Source organism: Zonotrichia leucophrys, chromosome 5 (assembly GCF_028769735.1).
Source record: "Zonotrichia leucophrys gambelii isolate GWCS_2022_RI chromosome 5, RI_Zleu_2.0, whole genome shotgun sequence".
NCBI classification, from domain to species: domain Eukaryota; kingdom Metazoa; phylum Chordata; class Aves; order Passeriformes; family Passerellidae; genus Zonotrichia; species Zonotrichia leucophrys.
This window is the reverse complement of record NC_088175.1, coordinates 40,416,057-40,436,209: the sequence shown is the minus strand read 5'-3', so window position 1 is coordinate 40,436,209 and position 20,153 is coordinate 40,416,057. Positions and strand designations below refer to the sequence as shown.

The 20,153-nt window shown below is 36.0% G+C and overlaps 1 protein-coding gene across 2 annotated transcripts in view; it reads left to right on the top strand.

Annotated features, from left to right (window-relative positions):
- CHID1 (chitinase domain containing 1) overlaps positions 1-20,153 on the top strand; it is a 98,263-nt gene that overhangs the window by 32,766 nt on the left and 45,344 nt on the right. For both annotated transcript variants that reach the window (XM_064714280.1, XM_064714281.1), the window contains exons 9-10: positions 4,503-4,604; positions 5,807-5,962. In XM_064714280.1, coding sequence (XP_064570350.1) covers positions 4,503-4,604; positions 5,807-5,962 — 258 coding nt within the window. The remainder of the gene's footprint in view (positions 1-4,502; positions 4,605-5,806; positions 5,963-20,153) is intronic.

Below are 20,153 nucleotides of genomic sequence, written 5' to 3'. Positions count from 1 at the left end.
AGTATATGGGATAAATATCATTCCTTATTAACAGTTGTTTCAAACAAGAAAGAACAAAAATCAAGCTTAATTTCTTTGAGAGGTGCTTTTCCTTTTTAATAGCAAGGAAAACACATTGACCACAAATTGTTAGTTCAAAATATTGATTGCATAAGATAGAGGCTACAGTTTGATTTTCCTTTTACTGTGGAATTTTATATCATTACCAGTGTCTGAGGATTTTCAAGTCACTCTTTAAGTGACAGAACTGATACCTATCACACTTTTCATGTCTTTTCTTATGGAAATTTATTTATGCACTTCATACTTTGCATTGGTGTAGTCTTGCTTAGATATTTCCCCTGCCTGAAATATACATGCCAAAAAAAAAAAAATAAACCATATACCCTGTACTGAAAGTAGACCATGAGTGTAAGATGAATTTTTGGATCCTGAATTGTCAATCAGAAAAGTAGTTTGAGTGATGACTCAAGTCTGAATACTTCCTAGCTTTGCATCTACTTTTCACCAGAGCATTTATCTTTGCCAGAGAAGCTCTTTCATCAAAACATGGAAAGCATATTGGATAAAGAAGACATAAAAATACAATATAATGCCTGGTTGCATAGGTTGAGATATAATATTGCACTGCCACATTAAAACTGATTTGAAAGGACCTAAAAACTCCAGTGCTTTCTCTACAATAATGCAAACCAAACCTGTGACTATGAGGCCTGAGTGAGTTTGAGGCCTATTTAATAATAAAAAAATCCTCAATTACCTCAGATTAAAAAAAAAAAAAATGGTTCTTGTTAATAGTGTAAGGCAATGGTTTTCAACAATCCCAGAAAAATCAGTCTTGTCCTCTTGTCTTTCCTTTCTTCCCAGTGTCTGTTTCATTAGGGTATGCACTGAGTAGCAGGCTTGGTTGTAGATTCAACTTATATAGTTCAGTTTTTCAGTTGATTATAATTCACATTCATGTATTTTGTTCAATCCAGATTACTGAAAACCTCCATGGGTGCTGAATAGCTATAGTTGGTACTATCAGGAATGCCAGGGAATTTCAACCCTTTGAGGATATCCATAGGTGAATCTGGTTTCATCCCAGTGCCCTGTGCTCCAGTAGGGTCAGGGCAATGGCAGCAGGCCCATCACTCGTGTGGCCTCCCCAGTGCCCCTGCCCCAGGGAGCGCGTGCTGGCATGGGATGATCCGGGGGGCTGGAGCTCCAGGGCTGGGGATTGAGGGGCTGGGAGTACCAGCTGTGCCACCCTTTCTCCATCCTGTCTTCATTCTTTCTTCTCCCCTCCTACATCATTATCCTTCTCCCAGATGTGGGAGGGTTTCAGGATCTTGGGACAAGAGTTTGGGTCTGGTTTTGCAAACAGGCTGAGAGGAGCCCTGGCTTGCTCTAGACCAGTAGAAGTTTTAAGAGCAGATTTGCAGAGAAAACTCAATTGTTACACTTGTCTCTCCTTCTGCAATGTCTCTTAATCTTCTTCATAAAGTTTTAAATTAAACAAGCCATGTTAAAAAAATAATCCCAAGTGAAAGTGGAATCTGCTCCAGTTTAGCAGACTAGAAATATTCAGCAAACTGGGTAAGTTATGCCAAATTCTCTTCAAGACAGTGGGATTTAGGCTTGAGTGTTTTAGCAAACAAGGGTAACTATACGTACAAGCTCTTTTTTTTTTTTTTTAATGGAGGTTTAGGTTGGAACCTTAGGAGAAGAGTTCAAGACATGTTTGTACAATGCTCTAGGTATATGGGGAGATTATCAGGGCTGTCTTGTGCAGGGCCAGTTGGCCTTGATGATCCTTGTGGGTCCCTTCCAACTCAGCATATTTGATCATTCTGTGATTCTATGTATATTGTACAGAGCTAATAAATGATGATGAAGCCTCTGCCACTTCACTGACTATTTTGGAAATGGTCTTAAAAGTTTAGAAGAATGACAAGCTTTTGACTTAGTCAAAAGTAAAGTATTACTGTTTGACTTTTTAAAGTATTAGTCAAATGGAAAGTATTACTTGCATGGACTTTGCATATTCTGTGCCAAGTCTCCTGACTTTTCCTGCTGGATTTCTCAACAAAGTAGTCAGTAGAACATGCCTGCCCTTGAATTAGGTTTACATAAATATCAGAATGATTGAAAAACCTCCAGTTTGAAGTATAATAGCTGTTGAAAAAATATTTGGGGGGGTTTTATTCTTGAGTGCCAGTTTTCTCGACTCAGGACAATTCTAAAGGCGTGAGTCAAATAGTCCTGGTTTTGTTCCAGTGGAGTTTCCCAAAGTGCTTGACTAGAGCAGAGTTGACTATTCATTGAACTGGTGAGTGGTGCTTGTTTTTTTGGAGTGCTACTGTTTTAACACTATATGTTAATGGACAAAGTATATTCATTGCTGCTGGGTTTGTTCCAAGTTGGAAATTTGTGCCCTTGCCACTCAGACGACATTCCCTTGTAACTGAAGTAGTTGAGTTACAAAATTGCTTTGGAGAAAATGATGGCAATATCCACTTTAACCTGTGGGTTTCTTTTTAAGTTACACATGCAAATTTCATTAAAGTACTACCTGGCTAAATCTATAAAGCAATCCAACTTGCCCTAATATCTAATACACATTATAATTACTTTTTATGTTTTTCCCTTCAGGAGTAATCACAATCAATTTACTGAAAATGGGTTTTGCTGGAATTTGCATTGGGAAATTGCTTTGCCCACAGACATCCAAGTTGCCATAACATTGTTTCAAAGATGTATTTATTATTTAATTCTTGTAGAACAACTGTAGTTTGCAATTGCAGTACATCACAAGTAGATGACTATAAGAAAGCCTGAGGTCCACTAGTAGGTTCCAGAAGTGAAGATTTTTAAAAATTTGTTACAACCCTTGAATGAAAAGAATGAGATTTCTCCTTCCTGTGACCAGTATATCATTAGTTCTGAAAATCTGACAGGCGTGTTATATGATTTAATCTGCCCTAGTTTGTAACCTGCATTTTGTTCACCTCTTTCCTTATGCAGTAGAACACAAAGTGTCCTTGTGAACTGATAAATGAACACTGTTATGCTCTGGTGATCCATGCAGCACATGTTGTTGGATGTAGAATTTGCACGCTGATCCAAAAAGGATAAAGGTCAAAATATGTGATTTTTCTGTTTATTACTTGCATCTGTCACTGAGCATCTTTTTTGTTTTTTCATTTAAGATGGAACGTGAGTGCTTTTAAAAGCATATCTTGCTTAGACAAGGTTTGGTTTATAATTTCATGTTCAAGTAGCAGTTTCTGGTAGTATTGTGAAAGTCTGGATTCTGCAGTCTCTCTCCTCTGCTCTCTAGAGGAATCTTGTACAATGCTATAAGTTTGTCTCTTAAATGGCAGAGGTGTACCGCAGAGTTTTTAGCTGTTAAAGTACATTTTTTTCCCTTCTCTCTCTTTTTTTCAATGTCCTCCTATATCCCAGATTATCTAGAACAATATCCTACTTCTCTACCTGTTTGTCTCATGTTAACATGCTTCAGAGCCCTCTGGTTGAGGACAGGGTTCTTCTGGCAGTAGCTTCTCCATTTTAGTCCAGTCCCATCTTTGCAATGTGATTAAGGTTGCCTTGTGTTGCCTGCTGTGCTGTTTGTGCTGCTATGTTGAAATTACAAATTCTCTTTGAAACAGATTCAATGTTTTCAGGCAACTTGTGTGAACTAATTGTTTCCATCTTGAATGATTGAAGGAAGTCAATCATTCAAGTCAAGCCTCTCTGAGTCCAAAACAGACAAAATGCACACCCCTTCACCCAGGAAGATAAGGTAGATATTAATCCAGGTTTATATTTTGTAAATCAAGGGTAAGCAAGATAAAAGGGGAAGAATGGTTTTCCATATTTCATACCAAGATGTGCTGAAGGCATAACTAGACTTTTGTCTAGAAAAGGTGATAGAATGGATTTCTTCTATCTTCTCCCCTGCCCAAAGAAAGAAATTGACCTGTTTTTGTCTGAGGAAAACAGTTTTTCTTTCTTAAGTATGGTATAAACTGAAATTGTTCTTTTTGATGTCAATAAAAAAATTACCTTTGGTTTATATTTTTCTATTAACAGCTGCACCCCCCATTTATTTAAGTATGCCTTAGTGTTTTAAGTGTCAAAACCAGTTCAACAGCCCAAGCAATTAAATGTTTTGTAAAAGCTTTTAGAGTTCAATTGATTGCTACCTAAGGCAATTTGATTAGTCCACAGCACTTATAATCATTATTGTAACCATGCTGGAAATGTTTAGTTGGTAAGTATGCTGTGGAAGTATGATTCTTCCCACTGGCCACCTACATAGCATTGAATTTTTTTTTTTCTTAGATGTTTATTGCAAAAATGGCACTGGAATTCATATTTTAATTTTTTTGGCCACCTCAGAATGAAAGATTTTTTCTTATGTGATCAAATGGTATGAAACCTAAACAAGAGAATAAGCCTGGTCATTGTTGTTATTTATCTCTTCCTGTTTCTGTGTTGCTTTGTTTTGGAAGGACCAACCAGCCAGGAATGTTCACGAAGAGAGAATTTGATCAGTTGGCCTCGGCAGTAGACAGCTTCAGTCTCATGACGTACGACTATTCAGCACCACATCGGTAAGATTCCATCTGACACCAGAAAGAGCATTGAAGGAGCTAATTCCTACTGAGGTCTGGCAAATCCACAGATTTACCACTTCTAGTAAAGTGGGTAGTGCTTTGTTCTTGTATGATACTAAAGTTCTGGGTTAGTAATTAAAATAGACAATTTGTCCAGAAGCTCAAAACTAAGTACATTTTTAACAGCAATGTGTATCTGGACTTTAAATATTATGAAAGACTTTTGTACTCCAGCTAAAAAGCATTCTTTTAAAAGGATAATTTACTCTTTTCCAGGCTAAATAACTCTCTTTGAGTTATTTAGCACAGTTCTGCAGGATAGGTACATTAATAATCTACTAATAATAACATTGTCAAACAAATTAGTTTAAAACAATTGATACTTCATTTGCCTTTAAATATGAGCACAGTTCCCAGCAACTTTGCTCTGTTGTATTAGCATGTTGAGTTTTAATGGCACAGGTATCATGAAGGCTTTGAGGCAGATGATTAGTAGGGAGTAGCAGATGTTGATATTTGTAAGACTGGGATATCCTCTTCCTGTTACCATGCTAGAGAGTGCCTTTTGTCATATTAATGTTTGAGCCAGAGCCTGCTCTCCTCTCCAGTGAGGTAGGAATGGAATGAGCACAATATCCTAATGTTATGTACATGACAACTCAATTACTCTGTGTATTAAGGCTATGCTCTTTTTTTTCCTGTAGGTTTTTGTTCGGTACTTTGTAGGTTTTTCCCCATAAATAAGTGTTACACAATTTTGCTTAATAGTCACTAATTTTATAGTTCTTTCTGCAAGTAAATGGTCAATTCTGTTCCAGTATGTTTTGCCAGATTGCTGCAAAAACATTGAGGAAAAAAACTGAAGTCATACAGAATTTTGAATTGTGGCATATGCATTGTGCAAGACCCAGTAGCAATGTGCTAGGGGGAAACATTTTCTTACCTCTAGGAAGGAATTGTGTGTCTCTTCACCTTAGAATTGAATCAAAAAGTCAAGAGTGGGGCAATCATGTTTTGTATATCAGGACTTCAAGCTACAGAAGAATGTGCATTTAACACTGATAGAATTATAGGTTCATCTTCACTGATTTTTGTGTGCCAAAGTTTTCTTTTTACAATTACACTGGTCAAAAAGAGAAGGCTGAGTGTGAACATGTACTTTTTCTAACAGTCTGTTTGATTTTTTGCTAACTTGACAGACCTGGTCCAAATTCCCCCCTTCCCTGGGTACGAGCTTGTGTTGAAGTACTGGATCCTGATTCAAAATGGAGGAATAAAATACTTTTAGGACTGAATTTCTATGGCATGGACTATTCTGCTTTGGGAACTTCTGGGGAGCCAATCCTTGGCAGCAGGTATGACTTCTCTGGATTGTAAGTACTTCTGTATGATATATTCTCACAAAAATTAGAAATTCACAAGTAGTCTTATTTAGAAATATGGATGAGTTAGCAAAACAGAAACTGCAAAAGTGATAAATCTGCACATGCAGTAGTAGCTCACCAGTTAGAGTAAGACCTGTAACTTTCTTCCCTGTACAGAAATGCAGATAGATGGCACAGTTATCCTGTCAGAACTCATATGCAAAAATGGTTTGTGTAGTTTTCCCTCTTTCCTCTATTCATGCTTATACATGCAGGTTGCCATCTTTGTGTTAAAAATGTTCTGCAGTATTGTCTTATGCTCTGCATCATTTTGGGGGTTCCTGCAGTTGTCCTAATGATTCTCTCTCTCAGCTCCTGAAGTTGTTACTTGTTATTTTGAAATTTGATAATGGTTTCCAACAGCAATCTTTCAGTGCTGATCTCTGAATCAGACTGAATAACAGGAAAGGGGAAAATAAATACCTTTCACCATTGTGTATGGTGAAAGGTATTTAGCAAGTACTCCAGAATGACTTCTGAAAAATTGATGGTGATGGTTAGGCAGGAAGAATACTCAATAATCAAAGCATTGTTGATTTACAGACTTCATTACACAAGCTCATCAAAATTATGTAGCTTCGCTGTAATATTTACAGCTCCTTTTGCAAATGGAGTGTGGCACTATCTAGCAGAATAAAAGGTTCTTGTTTTTTTTCTGAACTTCAGCTTTTGAAATTAAGTTTCCACTTGAAAAACACTGTGCACTAGGATGGCATTTACTTTTTGTAGATTCTTCTGGACTATATTAATTCATGTTGCTTTTAATTATTGGCAAAAAATGCCCTAGCCAAGAGTCATGTATAAAACTTTAAGCTTTGTAAGTTTTACTTTTTTAAAAAAGTTTTTTATGTTTCTGAAGAGGCTATTTACCTGGTAAGACACTGGTGCATAGTATGGTTCTGTTAACATATTCTTCACTGACAGATCATGAGATTGTAGTTTTCCAGGTATTTACCAGAAGCAAGATTTTCTGGACAAAGTCTTTAAGAGGCTTTTAGTTTATGCATAAAACACATCAATTTTCCCTTTGCTATGTTACCCATTGGTCAGTGGCTATGTTTATTTTTCCAGAAATATAGGTCTAAGCATCCGCAGTTGTATATGTCATGTAATAATGTAAAGGTAGAATAGGCTCAAAATAAAATAGCTTCAAAATAGGCAAAACTTCTGATATAAAGAGCAGAAAAGAAGGGGGTTTTAGTGTAAAATAAGCTTTCTGCTACTTGGTATCAGGCCATTTGTAAGGAAGTCTTTTGACCTGTAAAAAGTGCTGAAGGATTGATGCATTTCACCTTTAAGGCACTGTCCATATGATGTAGTGGTAGTGAAACTGAGCTGAAGTACTAAAATTAAAATGAATTCAAAGTCTATTCATTTAAGTGCAGTCTGGTTTGTGTCAGCTTCTTTGTTGTAGAGTTCTGCTCAAGTTTTTGCATATGAAATTTATTACATGTCTCCAGCATGTCAGTGCTCCTTGGCACACAGTAAGGTGCACCATTTCTTGTTGAAACATATTCATTGGAATCTGATCCTCTTTAAGAAGAGAGATGGAGAATTGAAAGATTCAGTGGCAAACTGTGTATTCTAAAGTTGTTTGATGTCAGTGTATTATGCATCTTAATTGATTATTAGCAAAGTGTAAAGAATTGCATGCAGAATGCAGAAATCTATGCTGTTCTCGAGTTCATGTTTTTCTTTAGGATAGGAATTATGTGATGGAAAGAGATGCTGAACATAGGTGGATTTCATTCTCTACATATTTTTTTCAGTCCAGAAATTCATGAAATAACTTACAATAGAACTCCTATTTGCATAACATATTATTTGGCAGTGGTTTTTTATTGCAGAATGTAATATAAAGGTAGAAGGTAGAAAGTATACTTGCAAAGATGTACAACCTTTCCGTGTAATATCCTGTTTCCTCCATACAGACAATAAGAAGTAATAGGTATATATGTATATCCTTGCATAAACATATATATCTATATAGATATATCTCAAGATTAAATTAAATGAAAACAATTTCTCTCTTAGAGCAGCACAGTGTAGCTTGTCCTTGGGTGTTGTTGCAGTAAGAACTACAATTTATATTTGCAGCAACAATTTCTTTCTTAAAGCTCAGTCACAACTATTACTTATTAATGCAATGAGTCAATCACAGAGATTACAGCACTTTCTGGTGCTTTAATCAACCAAGTACTGTTTGGTTAGCTGCAGGGAAGCTGCATTCCTGAGTATATTTCATTGTGACATAATTTTATGAAATCCTAAGCTGGAAATAAAGGTGTTCTGTTTGTGATTCTTCAAATCACCTGTAGTGCTTCTGGCGATGTTTTCTGTCCTCTGGCTGTCAAGAATCAGGTGTCTGAATTGTTAAGATGCAGAGATGCAGTCATTCTAACTTTCCACTGTATTAAAATCCTGTCAGAACATAACCATCTGGTGCTGCTTCCCTGCTTTTCTAGTGATCACCTTGTTCCAGCATGTCCTCTGTTGATACTGTGACCTGACAGTATTTCCTCTTCACCTCACAAGTGTATGTCTTGGGTAAATAATATTTGCAGTATACTCTGAAGCTGAAGAAATGGGTTAGTCTTTCTGAGAGATCTTTGAGCCCTATTGAGACCTGCAGTAGGTCAGCAAGCCTCTCAATCTCACGAGCTTCTGACTTCCAATGTACTTTTTCTGCCTTTAGCTATCTGTTCTACAGAATCTCTCTTAATCATTGGGACATTAAATTTCAGTTGCAGTTTTATTTTGCCTTCTCATGGGAGGTTGCACAGCAGTGTAACACTGTTTTTTATTCCATGTCATCTAAAACCTATGTCCATTATGACCTGGCCCAAAAGGGAATGGATAAACTTCATTGCTAGCTGTGAATTAAAAGCAATATAAATCAAAGACTGTCAGGCGGCAATGGTGTCACTTGTGTTTAATAAATCAGAATTCTTTATTGAGCCCCTCCCTGCTAAGTTTCTTGTGATAATGTCATTTTGTCCTTTTTTTTTATAGTGTTGGAAGAGGGAAGATACAATCTCTAATATTTCACCTGGCTCTGTGTAATTTTTGAATATATTTTGCCTTCAAGCTGCTTTTGTTCCAAATGTAGCCATTGAAAATAGATATGTGAATAACTGTTATTTTGAAACAATGCTGTGTGTGCTTTTCTTTTATTTAAAGTAATCTGAATAAGGACTTTTATGTTAATTTTAAACATTTAAGAAGATTGATATAGTAAATTGCCAGCTGAAGCAAGGGAGAAACTAATTTTACAATACATTGTGATGTTCAGAGATAGAAAATAAGATGACTAGCAAGCTATGTGAGGATAGTAGAGTTCTACTGAGGATTTCATTGGCTGCCTGCCATTCTGTAAATACCACATAAAATGTGGTACTTAGAAACAGTTAGAGGTGAACTTTTTCTCTGAATTATCATGACAGTGTCTTTATAAGCAGCAGTTTAAGGTTTGGGCCAACTGTGACTCATGATTTTGTATTATAGAAGTTAGCAAAAAGCTTGTGCCAGGAACACTTTTACTCTTGAAGCAGCAAAGCTTTTACAACATTTCTCTTCGTGCTGTAATTTTCTCAGGATTTCTATTACCTCCCTGTATGCCAGGATTCTGTATCCTGATTTAATCTATTTTGTTCATAGTTCATGGGATTTTGGGGAGATACTAATGTTTCAAGTAAAGCAATGTACCCATTAGTTTTGTAGGACTGAACAGCTTGACCTTTTGTCCACCTCTCCTCTTTACTGAAGAAACTGCTAAGCTATTTCTTCTTAACTTGAACTGCTGGGTCAGATGGTAAAATCATGGCAGTGATAGAACTAAGTTACAATTGGGCCTGGAATCAGAAGTTATTTCTGTATTACAGATGTCTAAATATTTCAGGAGTTTTGAAAAGTTTTATTCTATTAAGTTTCCTCTGGAATATTCTGGTACATGTCTCTTCCATGGTATATCTGTCCCTCCCTCCCTTTAGGAATGGAAGGTGAAATTGAGCTGTTAGCTGAAAGTGTAAGACTAGTTAATTCATGTAAGGTAGATAGAGCATCTTACAAAGTAAAATTATGGATCGTGTTTCAGCTTATCCAAATTTACCTTGTGATGATAAATAAAAAAAGATGTTAAAATTGTTCTTATGTATAACACATTCATATTTCTTTTGAAATGAGGGAAAGCTGTCTTTTGTTTATTAGGCAAATTATTGGTTCCCAGGTTCGCTTGTACAATGGCATTGGCTGCGGGTGAGTGTGTATATCCCAGTGAATCTGCTTTAAAAAACTGGACAGTTGTGATATACATTTTAAATGGTGAGCATATTATTGTGAAATATGCTCTTCTCCATCTGCCATGGTGTTTTTAAATAGCAAATTTGCTACAGGCAATATTTAGGCAGTTAAATATTGACAAAATAATAAGGATGCTGTTCTTTACTGTTGTTGTACTCCAGCCATTAGAAGATAGCATGATAAAATTAGGAAAAATAATTCTGTGGTTTAAAACTAAGAGCCAGAAACCTTTACTGTAAGCTAAATTTACTTATGTCCTTAGAATTGCGTGTGGGCATTTGTGCCCACTGTAAAGTGAAAGAAGCTTGTTGCTATGGTAGATATTTTTGTCCCCAGTGAGGGGAGTGGAATTATGAGGAGGACTCCATCTTATCAGAAGGCTAATTATTTTATTATACTATATTATTTTTTACTATATTACACTATATTACATCTAAACTGAATGTGCCAAGCACTCAACTCTGCACACACTGCACAGCATCCCGTGACTGTCAGCCGCCAGTCCTGACACACGCACACTTGGCCCTGATAGGCCAAGGAAGCAAAACACCCTCACTTTGGGTAAACAATCTCCATATTGTATTCTACTTTTGCACAAACACAGGTACAGTAGATGATAATAATTGTTTTTCCTTTCTCTGAGGTTCAGAGAATGTGAAACCCAGAAATATTCTTGGGAAGAATTGTGCCTTGCTTTTCTCTGTGAAGAGAAATGTGGCTACATGTTGCTTTGGTAGCCTTCCTTGGGCTTGTGAGATCACTAATGGTAGACCTTAAGGCAGTTACATGATGATTAATAAAGATGGCACCATGTATGTATCCACATCATTCCACTATGAATCCCTTTGCTCTCATTGCCCCATCCTCTCTCATTCTCAGGGCTGAAAGGGTAATCATTAATTTTGCCAGGTGTTGGCTGTCCCTCACAAGGTACTCCTCGTGTTCAGTTCCCTTGCAGTTCAGTTGGGAATGAGTGTGAAAAGGACCTCCTGAAAATGCTGAGTGACTTTATACATGGAGCTGGGTCAATGCACTGTGCTCACGTGTTGGATTGTGTGCAGGATAGATTCCTCTGGGAATCTATGGATTTGGAAGGCGTGGCATCCTCTTTTGGAGCCAAAAGACAGCAGCCTGGGTGGAGCTTACCAGCTACAGTGGGACCTATCCACTGCTGACATGGAGGCATGGGCTAAGGTTAGAGGTATATTTATAAGGCTAAATATATCCAAGACAGCTGGATATATTTCACTCTTATTTCTAAACATGGGGGGTTTGAGACCTTTTCCCAAAGTAAAAAAAAAAGATCCTGGAGTTTTAGATTGATTGCCTATTGTCTTTACTAGAAAACTGGCAGTAGTGAGATAATTTGTATTTTGTTTAAGTAGGTGCATTGTTTGATGTGTAGGGTATGCTTAGGTGTTTTTAGCAGACAAACTTTTCTCTAAAAAGCAAGTAGCTTGGAGTTTTTCTCATCTTAAACTGATTTTTCAGTCCTCATTATCTAATTTTAACATAAATCTGTTCAATGGATTGAATTGCCGTGATTGTTGGGGAAGCAGTCAGAATTAAATTCAAGTTTCTATATAAATTTCTATATGCCTTTTGAAACTGATCTAAATGTCATCAGCATAGATTTAAAAGTTGAAATGAATTTTTCTTGGTAATTCAAATGTAATTTCAGTTGGTTGAATTTATAGGAAGACAACTATATACTCCTTCATTTGCTAAAGAGCACCCTTTCCAAAGCTTTATTTAGCAAGCTCTGAAACATAAAGTAGTCCCTGATAAAGCATGGCTCTTTTCTTTTCTTTTTTTTTTTTTTTTCTGTGAAGTTATGTCTTTATTACTTGGCTGTGTGTTTGCTGCCAAGCTGACTGCCACAAAAATGGTGCTGGGGACCCAGTGCTTACAATGAGTCTTTGGGGCCTTTTCCTTTGAGGTGTCTCTGGTCTGGTCCTGTGAGCTGGAGCTCGTTAGCAGTTTGAGTGCTGCTCCAGTGGTTTCATCCAAAAAAAGCATCTGTTTTATGCACTCTGAGACTGCTCCACGGTGCAAACTAAGGCCTGGTGCTAGTTTTTCTTGTAAAAGTTCCATCCTGATATGAGCTGGGAGTTTGATATAGGCAGAATCCCACAACCTAAATGCTTCCTTTCATTTTGACACAATGCTTTTAAACAGTATGATGAAAAAAGAAAATAAGGTAAAGTAACAAAACATTATTCTTTGCATATGGCAGCAAAAAAATTCCTCTAAAAATAATATTACATTTCTCAAGGTTTTGTTTTGTGCAGAGTTCTTTCAGAGGGCAAGAATAAATGTGCATGTTTATTGCAATTCCAGAGAAAAGTAGCAATCACAGCAGGAAAGTATTCAGAGTGATCAAATTACCAACAGAAGGACTCAATATCCAAGTGAAGAGCCAGTGTGGAAATATATAAGATTTAGGAATGGCTTTGAAGCCTTGAAGTAATACTTACAGGAAATAGTAATGGAGCATATAGCTATACAGTCTTTGAAGTAATAGAAGTGCAAGTGTGTTCCACAACATTAACAGCCTTTGATTTGTGCAAACAGCTTGTTTATACTTGGTATTATACAGCAGATGATTGAATAAGGTTTCTGGTGATAACATTCAATAGTGGTACAATGTCCAATAAATTTTTTCTTTATGATTTTATGAGCAATTTCAGTATATTAGTAGCACCAGCAAACAGAGTGGGGTTTTTCCACTCCAAATTAATTCATGCCCACATCAGGAGAATAGATCTAAAAATGTTGAGTAATAAATCTTACCTAAAATAAGTTTTTGGGTTTTGGGCTCTAAAAATAGGAGAGTTGCACTTCAGAATGTTGCCAGAATGCAGTGTTGTTCATGACTAAAATGGAAATCCAGGCAGACTTTGATACTATGTCTACTAAAAATATAATGAAAATTATTACAAGTTAGTTATTTGGAAATTCAGTGAAATTTAGAATATGCCTGAAGTATATCTATATATCTTAAATATATACTTTAGTTACCATGTATACCCATATAGTTAACCATTTCTTGCAGTTTTATATATGTATTTTTGTGTTTAAACCAAATGTTGATTATGTTACACTATTGTAGAAAGAAACTATATTTGAAAAAAGTAAAATCTCTCCATATTCTGCATCTTTGTAAACCTTTTGCAAGTAGCTTCTGTCTTTTGTTATTTAACTGTCCTTAAGGTTTGGGAGGTAAAAGAAAATGCCTCTAGAGTGGTATTTCCTGTAAAGTTCAAGGTAACTGCACTGCCTGGCTTATAGCAGGTACATCCTCCTCACTGCTTGTGATTGAGGATATTGAGCAGGCAAGAGGGTTAAAGAGGAGACTCAAAATCCTGTGACCCAATTTGGGTCAGACTGGGGATAGTCCTACTGCCAGCCCCTAATATAGGACGGGGCTGTAGATAGCAGATGATGCCTGCAATTTTGAATATAAAATAATTTTCTACAATGGTTAAAACCTAAAGAAGATTTTCTTATCTTTAGGGTTTGTTTGTATTTACCAAATTTAGACACATTACTATTAAACATTTTTTTTGTCCCTGTGAGTGAAAGCAAATGTCCCTGAGTCCTGGGCTTTGAGCCTCAGTAAATTAAGAAAATAAGGTGTTTCCAGCTGAGAAGGAGTTGTGGGTTAGAGATTGGTATACTGCTTCATACACTGTTCACTTGGAGCCATAAATCCAGAAATGTAAAAGTCAATGAGGCTGTTGCTTTCCATATTCATGCACTTCTTTGAATGCATTTTAATGGACAAATGTGCAGTTACATTTCACTGGATTCTGTATTTTATAGTAAAGAGACACTGGAGAGTTTTGGACAGTATTGAGCAAACTCAGTACAGGAGTGGAATGTATTTTAGTATTGACAGCAGAAATGAAGATACCTATTGATAATAATAATCTATTGAATTGCTCCTAGGTTTTAGCATTTGTGGATTGTAAGCATATGAAGAGAAATCAATGGGTCCTTCATCTTTAGGGAGCCCTTTATGTACCAAACCTGGGAAACCAATATGGTCATTGCAACCTGCCTTTGCTGAGCCCTCAATGCCCAGTGAATACACAACGAAAGCATTAGGGGAGCATGGAGTCTCTGCAGTTACCACTGTCATTTTGAGTTATAAATATGATGTGAGGGTCTCATATCACCTTGATTGCTGCTTACTTACAAATTAGAAGTCTTACTTTCCTCAGAATTTTAGTCTTTCTTTTTGTGGGCACTAAGTCTTAGCTGAGTCTGGGCATTCTTCTTCAGTTTATCCTGGCTTTGTTTCTATGTTTGAGTTTGCATATTGAAGGAGTCCTGAACAATTCTGCTTTTTGTTGATGAAGGCATCCTTGGGAACATGAATTACAAGACAGGAGAATGGGTAGAATAGTTAGAGATGAATGGAAAATTGTTTGTCATGTGTAAATTTCTCTTACAGTTGACCCTGAAAGCCAGAGCTGTAAGCATCTCTATGTATAAAGTGGGTATCATGTTGCAACTGTTTAAATCTTAAGTGTCAGTGTGTCTGTAAGCCTTGCTTGAAGATGCCATTTTTAGAATTTCTAGAACTATGAGTTGATAAGGGTAACAAACACAGTGCTTCCATTTAAAGGCATAGCCAGTATGGCAGTATCTGTGGGGCACTTTTTCTGATTTATACTCAGGAGTATTTTAGCTGGTTTTTTATTCTTCCTCACAAATCTCATCATGAAAGAAATGTGATGAATGTGGTGGTGAAAACTATCCATCAAAAGCAGCATAGTCTTAAGAAAACCAAGTTAAAATTAAGTCAGGAGAAGGTGCTTGCTAAATATAATGTAAATTTAGTCTTTCTCCAAATTAAAAAAAAAAAAAGCCCTGTACCACTGATGGTAATTTGTCAAGCTTGCAGGGTACTCCACTGATACATTTCAATGTGATCTGAAAACCTCTTTCCAAAAATGTAGAGTTTTCATCTTGCTTCTTACCCCTAGAGTATTCCTTGAGGACATCCATAAAAGGTAATATTAAGAATAAGATGTGCCTGGAACTCTGTAGCTGACTGGCAGCATTTATTTAGCAGGTGTATTAAGAGAAGTTGAAAATCTGTGGGTTTTTAAAGCAAAAATCTGGTACTGAATCATGAGCTTGCCTAAAGTAAACCACTGTTAATTTGCAAAGAAACCGTTTGCCATTAGTCTTTTGTGAAATGGTGTTATCAAGCTGCGTAATGGACTGATGGCATCCTTTGCTATGTACAGGAGTGTCTTCCAGGATAAATAGTACTTTATTAGAATCTGTTTTATAGTTCTGTGAGAAAGAGATGTTTAAATAGGAGTGGATTAGGAACATAAAATCTTCAAGTGCATTAGTAGATGGATTTAAACACTAGGGTGTTTGTGGCAACAGATGAAATAATTTGTTCTGAAGAACTCAGAAATCTTGTACTTGAGCAGGAAAAAATGTGTTTTTTAGTTTAGTTTTTTAGTTGCAGTAAGGAAGAATAAATGTCATCAGAAATAGTTGTAGTTTTACAGCATGGAAAAAAATGACATGGAGAAAATTGCCTGGAGCCATTTGTTTCAAATGACATTAGTGTGCATATTTTCACATGTGCTGCTCAGATTTCCATTCTAAACGATTCCATTCGCTTTCTCTAAGTTCATTGCACTTAGTTACTAGAATTCCCTTCTTTGCATTGGACACAATTTACAATCACCTCTTCTGCTCTGCTACATATTGACAGCTGTTATTTGAAAGTAGTGTTTCTGTTCACAGGGATTTGATTGGAAGTTATCCTTAGAATTGTGGTGCTGTTATTTATATACATTCTGTGTGGAAAAACCACCAAAGCAGCCCAGTGTAATTCACTCTGATACTTATGGAGGGTTTAAAATCTTAAGAATGAGTTATTTCCAAAACTGTTTGTTCCATCTCCTTAGTGTCCAAATTCCAGAATGTGTTCACAGACCGCTGGAGTAGTATTAGCTAATCTAGGGAATATTTGCTGCTTGATAGTTTTTATTTTGGCCACTGTTCTGAGTATTCTTGGATTCTGACATTAAATTACCTGCTGTTTAAATGTTTCTCTTCCTCCCTCCATGAGTTTGGAAATCTCTGCAATAAAGTATTTTGGCAGCTATAATTTTTAGATATCTGAATAGTAGTAATAGAATATTTCTTGAGCTGATTTTTTTTTAACATGCTGATTTATACAATGAAACTCTTTGTTCACAGGATAATAAATTTGTTCCAGAGCATATTTTCACATTAAAGTTTCAGCTTAGAATAATTTTTTGATTATTATTAGGAATGAGAAACACATTTGATATTTACCTGTTTTAGCATATTTTACACATAAAGCCTGCATCCAGCAAAAAGCTACTTGTTCATGAAAATGAGTCCTCAGTTGGCACAAAATCACACATAATGACAAGAAGAGTGATCAGGGGACAGAGGCCTTTGAAGTTAACCTTTCTTCATTTATATAATTTGAAAAATGCTGGTATATTTATTTATTCAGTACTATTATGTTAGTTTGAAGCTGATTTTGCTTTCCACAGTCTAATTGTATTCTCAGGTAGCCAGTTAATGTTAAGTTTAACTAGCAATATTTGTAGAAACATGGGGAAAAAATCCTTGCAGGAATAAGTCTGAGTTGTATTTGATTAAAAAAAAAAGAGGTTGATGGCTTCTACACAGGCTCTGGGCCATGAAGGAAAAAAAAGCCCCATGAAATAATAAGTGATAGAATTACATACTTATTTATTGCAAAATGCTCAAATTCTGAATTTAACTTATTTATACAGCTGCTCATTCCAGTATGTGGCACAGTGATTCTCTGTGTGTTAAATTTCACAGCTGTTAAATTTTGGAGCATCTTGCTATTTAATACATTTATCTTTTTAAGGATGTCTAAACCCCAGGTGGTTGTAGTATTAAGATACTGGGTGTGAAGTACATTGTGGGTGACCATGTTGTAATGCTGTAGTGGAATCACACTAAATCTCCTCTTTTTTTCCTTCTTTTCTTTCCTTCAATTTTTTTCCACTTTAATATTAGTAGTCTAATGACTACTCTTCTGCAGTTGTGTCTCCAAGTTTAATAGAATAATTAACCAATCATTTATCAATGGAATCCTTCTCTGGAATTATTGTTCTACTATTTTAACAAAAAAGAATGACACCAGATACTCAGTTTGTCAAATTAAAGGGATGGATTTGAGACCTTTGACCAGAACTTCTGAATCCCATTGCCTGTAGCTATGCTTTTAGCTTGCCTTTTCTGTCTCCTTCAAGCAATGTCTATTTATGTTGAAGTACAGCTTTAATTATTCCAAATTGAAGCTGTTCTTTAAACAACCTGACCTTGGGACATGGGACTTTCCACCTTCAACAGGTTTTTTTTGCTGGGACAGTCAGACTGAGGCCTGCAGTCTTTCACTACTGGCTATACCAGCATGGTATCTGAGGAGACCAGTATACTGTGCAAATATTTCCCTTTCCTTTGTCAGTATTTTTATTAACTCTGTATTTAATATGACTCAATATGCCTGACAACTAATGGTGCTCTGTAAGGGTCAGCAAAACCTCCCATCACCTCCAAATCAAAATGTTGTATGTAGAACTGTTCTAGAGTTTGGAAAGCAAATGATCAGAAAACCTATTCAGAAGAGGCATCCCTGGAGAGAGACCCCTGTTCTTGTAACTATTGAGATTAAAAAAAAAAAAAAAACCAAGGTTATGTTTCTAAAGGGAAAGGAGTATAATGGTGAAAAGGCAGAAATTTTAACAGCTCTATACCTGCTCTTTTTCATTTTCCTTCTCAATGCTGTTGTCTTCATTGTGAAACCTTAGCAGCTTATTTAACTTCTTCCTCTTTATTTGAGCTGTTGGAAAAGCAAACATGTATGATTTTTACTTCCAGGAGTATTACTGGTAAGAGATCTACATTTGAACTTTGGCAACTGTTGAGATTTTTAATACAGATGGAACAGCTTGGCATTAATTTCAATATGCAGCTTGTGCTTTTGTAGTGATTCTGTATCTAAAATTGAAAAGATACCACTTAAAATTAAAAAACCGGTAGTGCATTTTTCTGAGCTATGGCAAATATAACTAATGCAAAATTCAAGAACACTCTGCAGTAATAGGATATTAAATATTTGGCTGTCAGTTTGGAGATCTGAGCTGGGCTGTGCTTTTGTTTTGTTTTGCTGGTTTTGAGGAAGGAATATCTTGATTTTTCCACTAAAGGAAAAAAGGTGTTTCACCTTACCCAGTTATAGCTTTCAATGATTTCCAGTTTCTTGAAATCTTTTAATTGATCGTAATTGAGCGTACATGTAGTCAGTTAATTAATTAACATTTTCTCTCATTCTTCCTGATTTCTGACTCCTCTGATTTCTCTTAAAGGTTTTCTTTGTTAACCTTGTTTCCTGCTTTGTGTCATGCAGCTCCAAATCCTTATTAAATGTTTAGCCACAAACCAAGACAATCTTCATGAATGGAGTCACTTTGCCTTTTGTCTTCAGACAATTTGTGTGGAGGTCAGATTTTTGACAGGAGAAAAAAATAGCAAATATGGAGCCTGCTAAACAAGCAAAACCACTACCAGGATTGCTGGGGAAAAAAAAATTCTCTTTCATGGGAAGCAAACTGAACTTTTGCTTCCTAAACGTGTTTCATACTAACAGTGGTTCACATAAATAATTTTTATCATGCAAATGACAATGCAAGAATCATCTCCTGAGATGAGCCAGAGAACTCAGCCTTTCTCTAGCCTTCCAGTGGAGAGCAGTTCTCTTTATGTTGCCAGAGAATAAATAAAGGGAAATCAGAACATTCTGCATTACTTGATAGCTTACTGAAGGGGACATTTTATGACCTTTTAGAACCTTGAAAAGAATGAAATAAATTTAGAGTTTGTCAAGTGATTTTTCTAAGAATGATCCAGTAATACTGTGCAGCAAGGGATCTTGGTTTGGATTTGGAAAATGTGTTTCTGAAAATGTTGGCATTTGATGTTTTATCTTCCCTCACAATATTAGTTGGCAGCATTTTCCTCCATTAGAATTAATTTTACAGTGTCCTCATTGTAGTAGAAGGAGCTGCTTATCTCAAAACTATCTCAAGGATAATTTGAGATTTTATAATATTTTCTCATACTTTGAAATTAATTTGAGGAGATTCAAAGTTATTTGTCTTTTCCCCTCTTTTCTATTTTACTTTATAGAATAAAAGTTTTGAATGTTGTCCATCCAAGAAAGAATAATCTTTGTTGGAGAAGGATACATGACACTGTCTTTTACCAGTACTGGAGGTCCATTTTACTGGGTTTCTTCTATTCTGGAAAGAAATAGCAGTCCATTATAATTACCAGTGCTGTAAATCTCATTACAAGTTGTTCTTTTTAGGCTAGCTATTTGATCTGTGATTTTTCAAAAATTTATTCAGAATCTCTAATACTTCTACATATTTTAATTTATATGTTCATCTCCTGGAAAGTTTGTCATACCCGTGACATGTCTCTTATCCTACTTTGTGCTAAAGCATAGTTTAAAAAAGTGATTCTATTTATAATTCTAATTTCTGTATATTTTTAACTCTGAAACATTGAAATAGAAAGTTCTCAAATAAGAATGCTTCAAGCAGATTGTGAGTATGTTGCCTTCAGAGCCACTTAAACCTTCTCCCACTGTTCCAGCATCAAAAGGGATATTCCTGGTGCCAGAATTGGATTTATCTAATCTGAGTAAGGAAACAGAGTTTCCAAAGAAAGTGAATTAAATTAACATCCAGTATTGAATCCAAGATCTCACTGG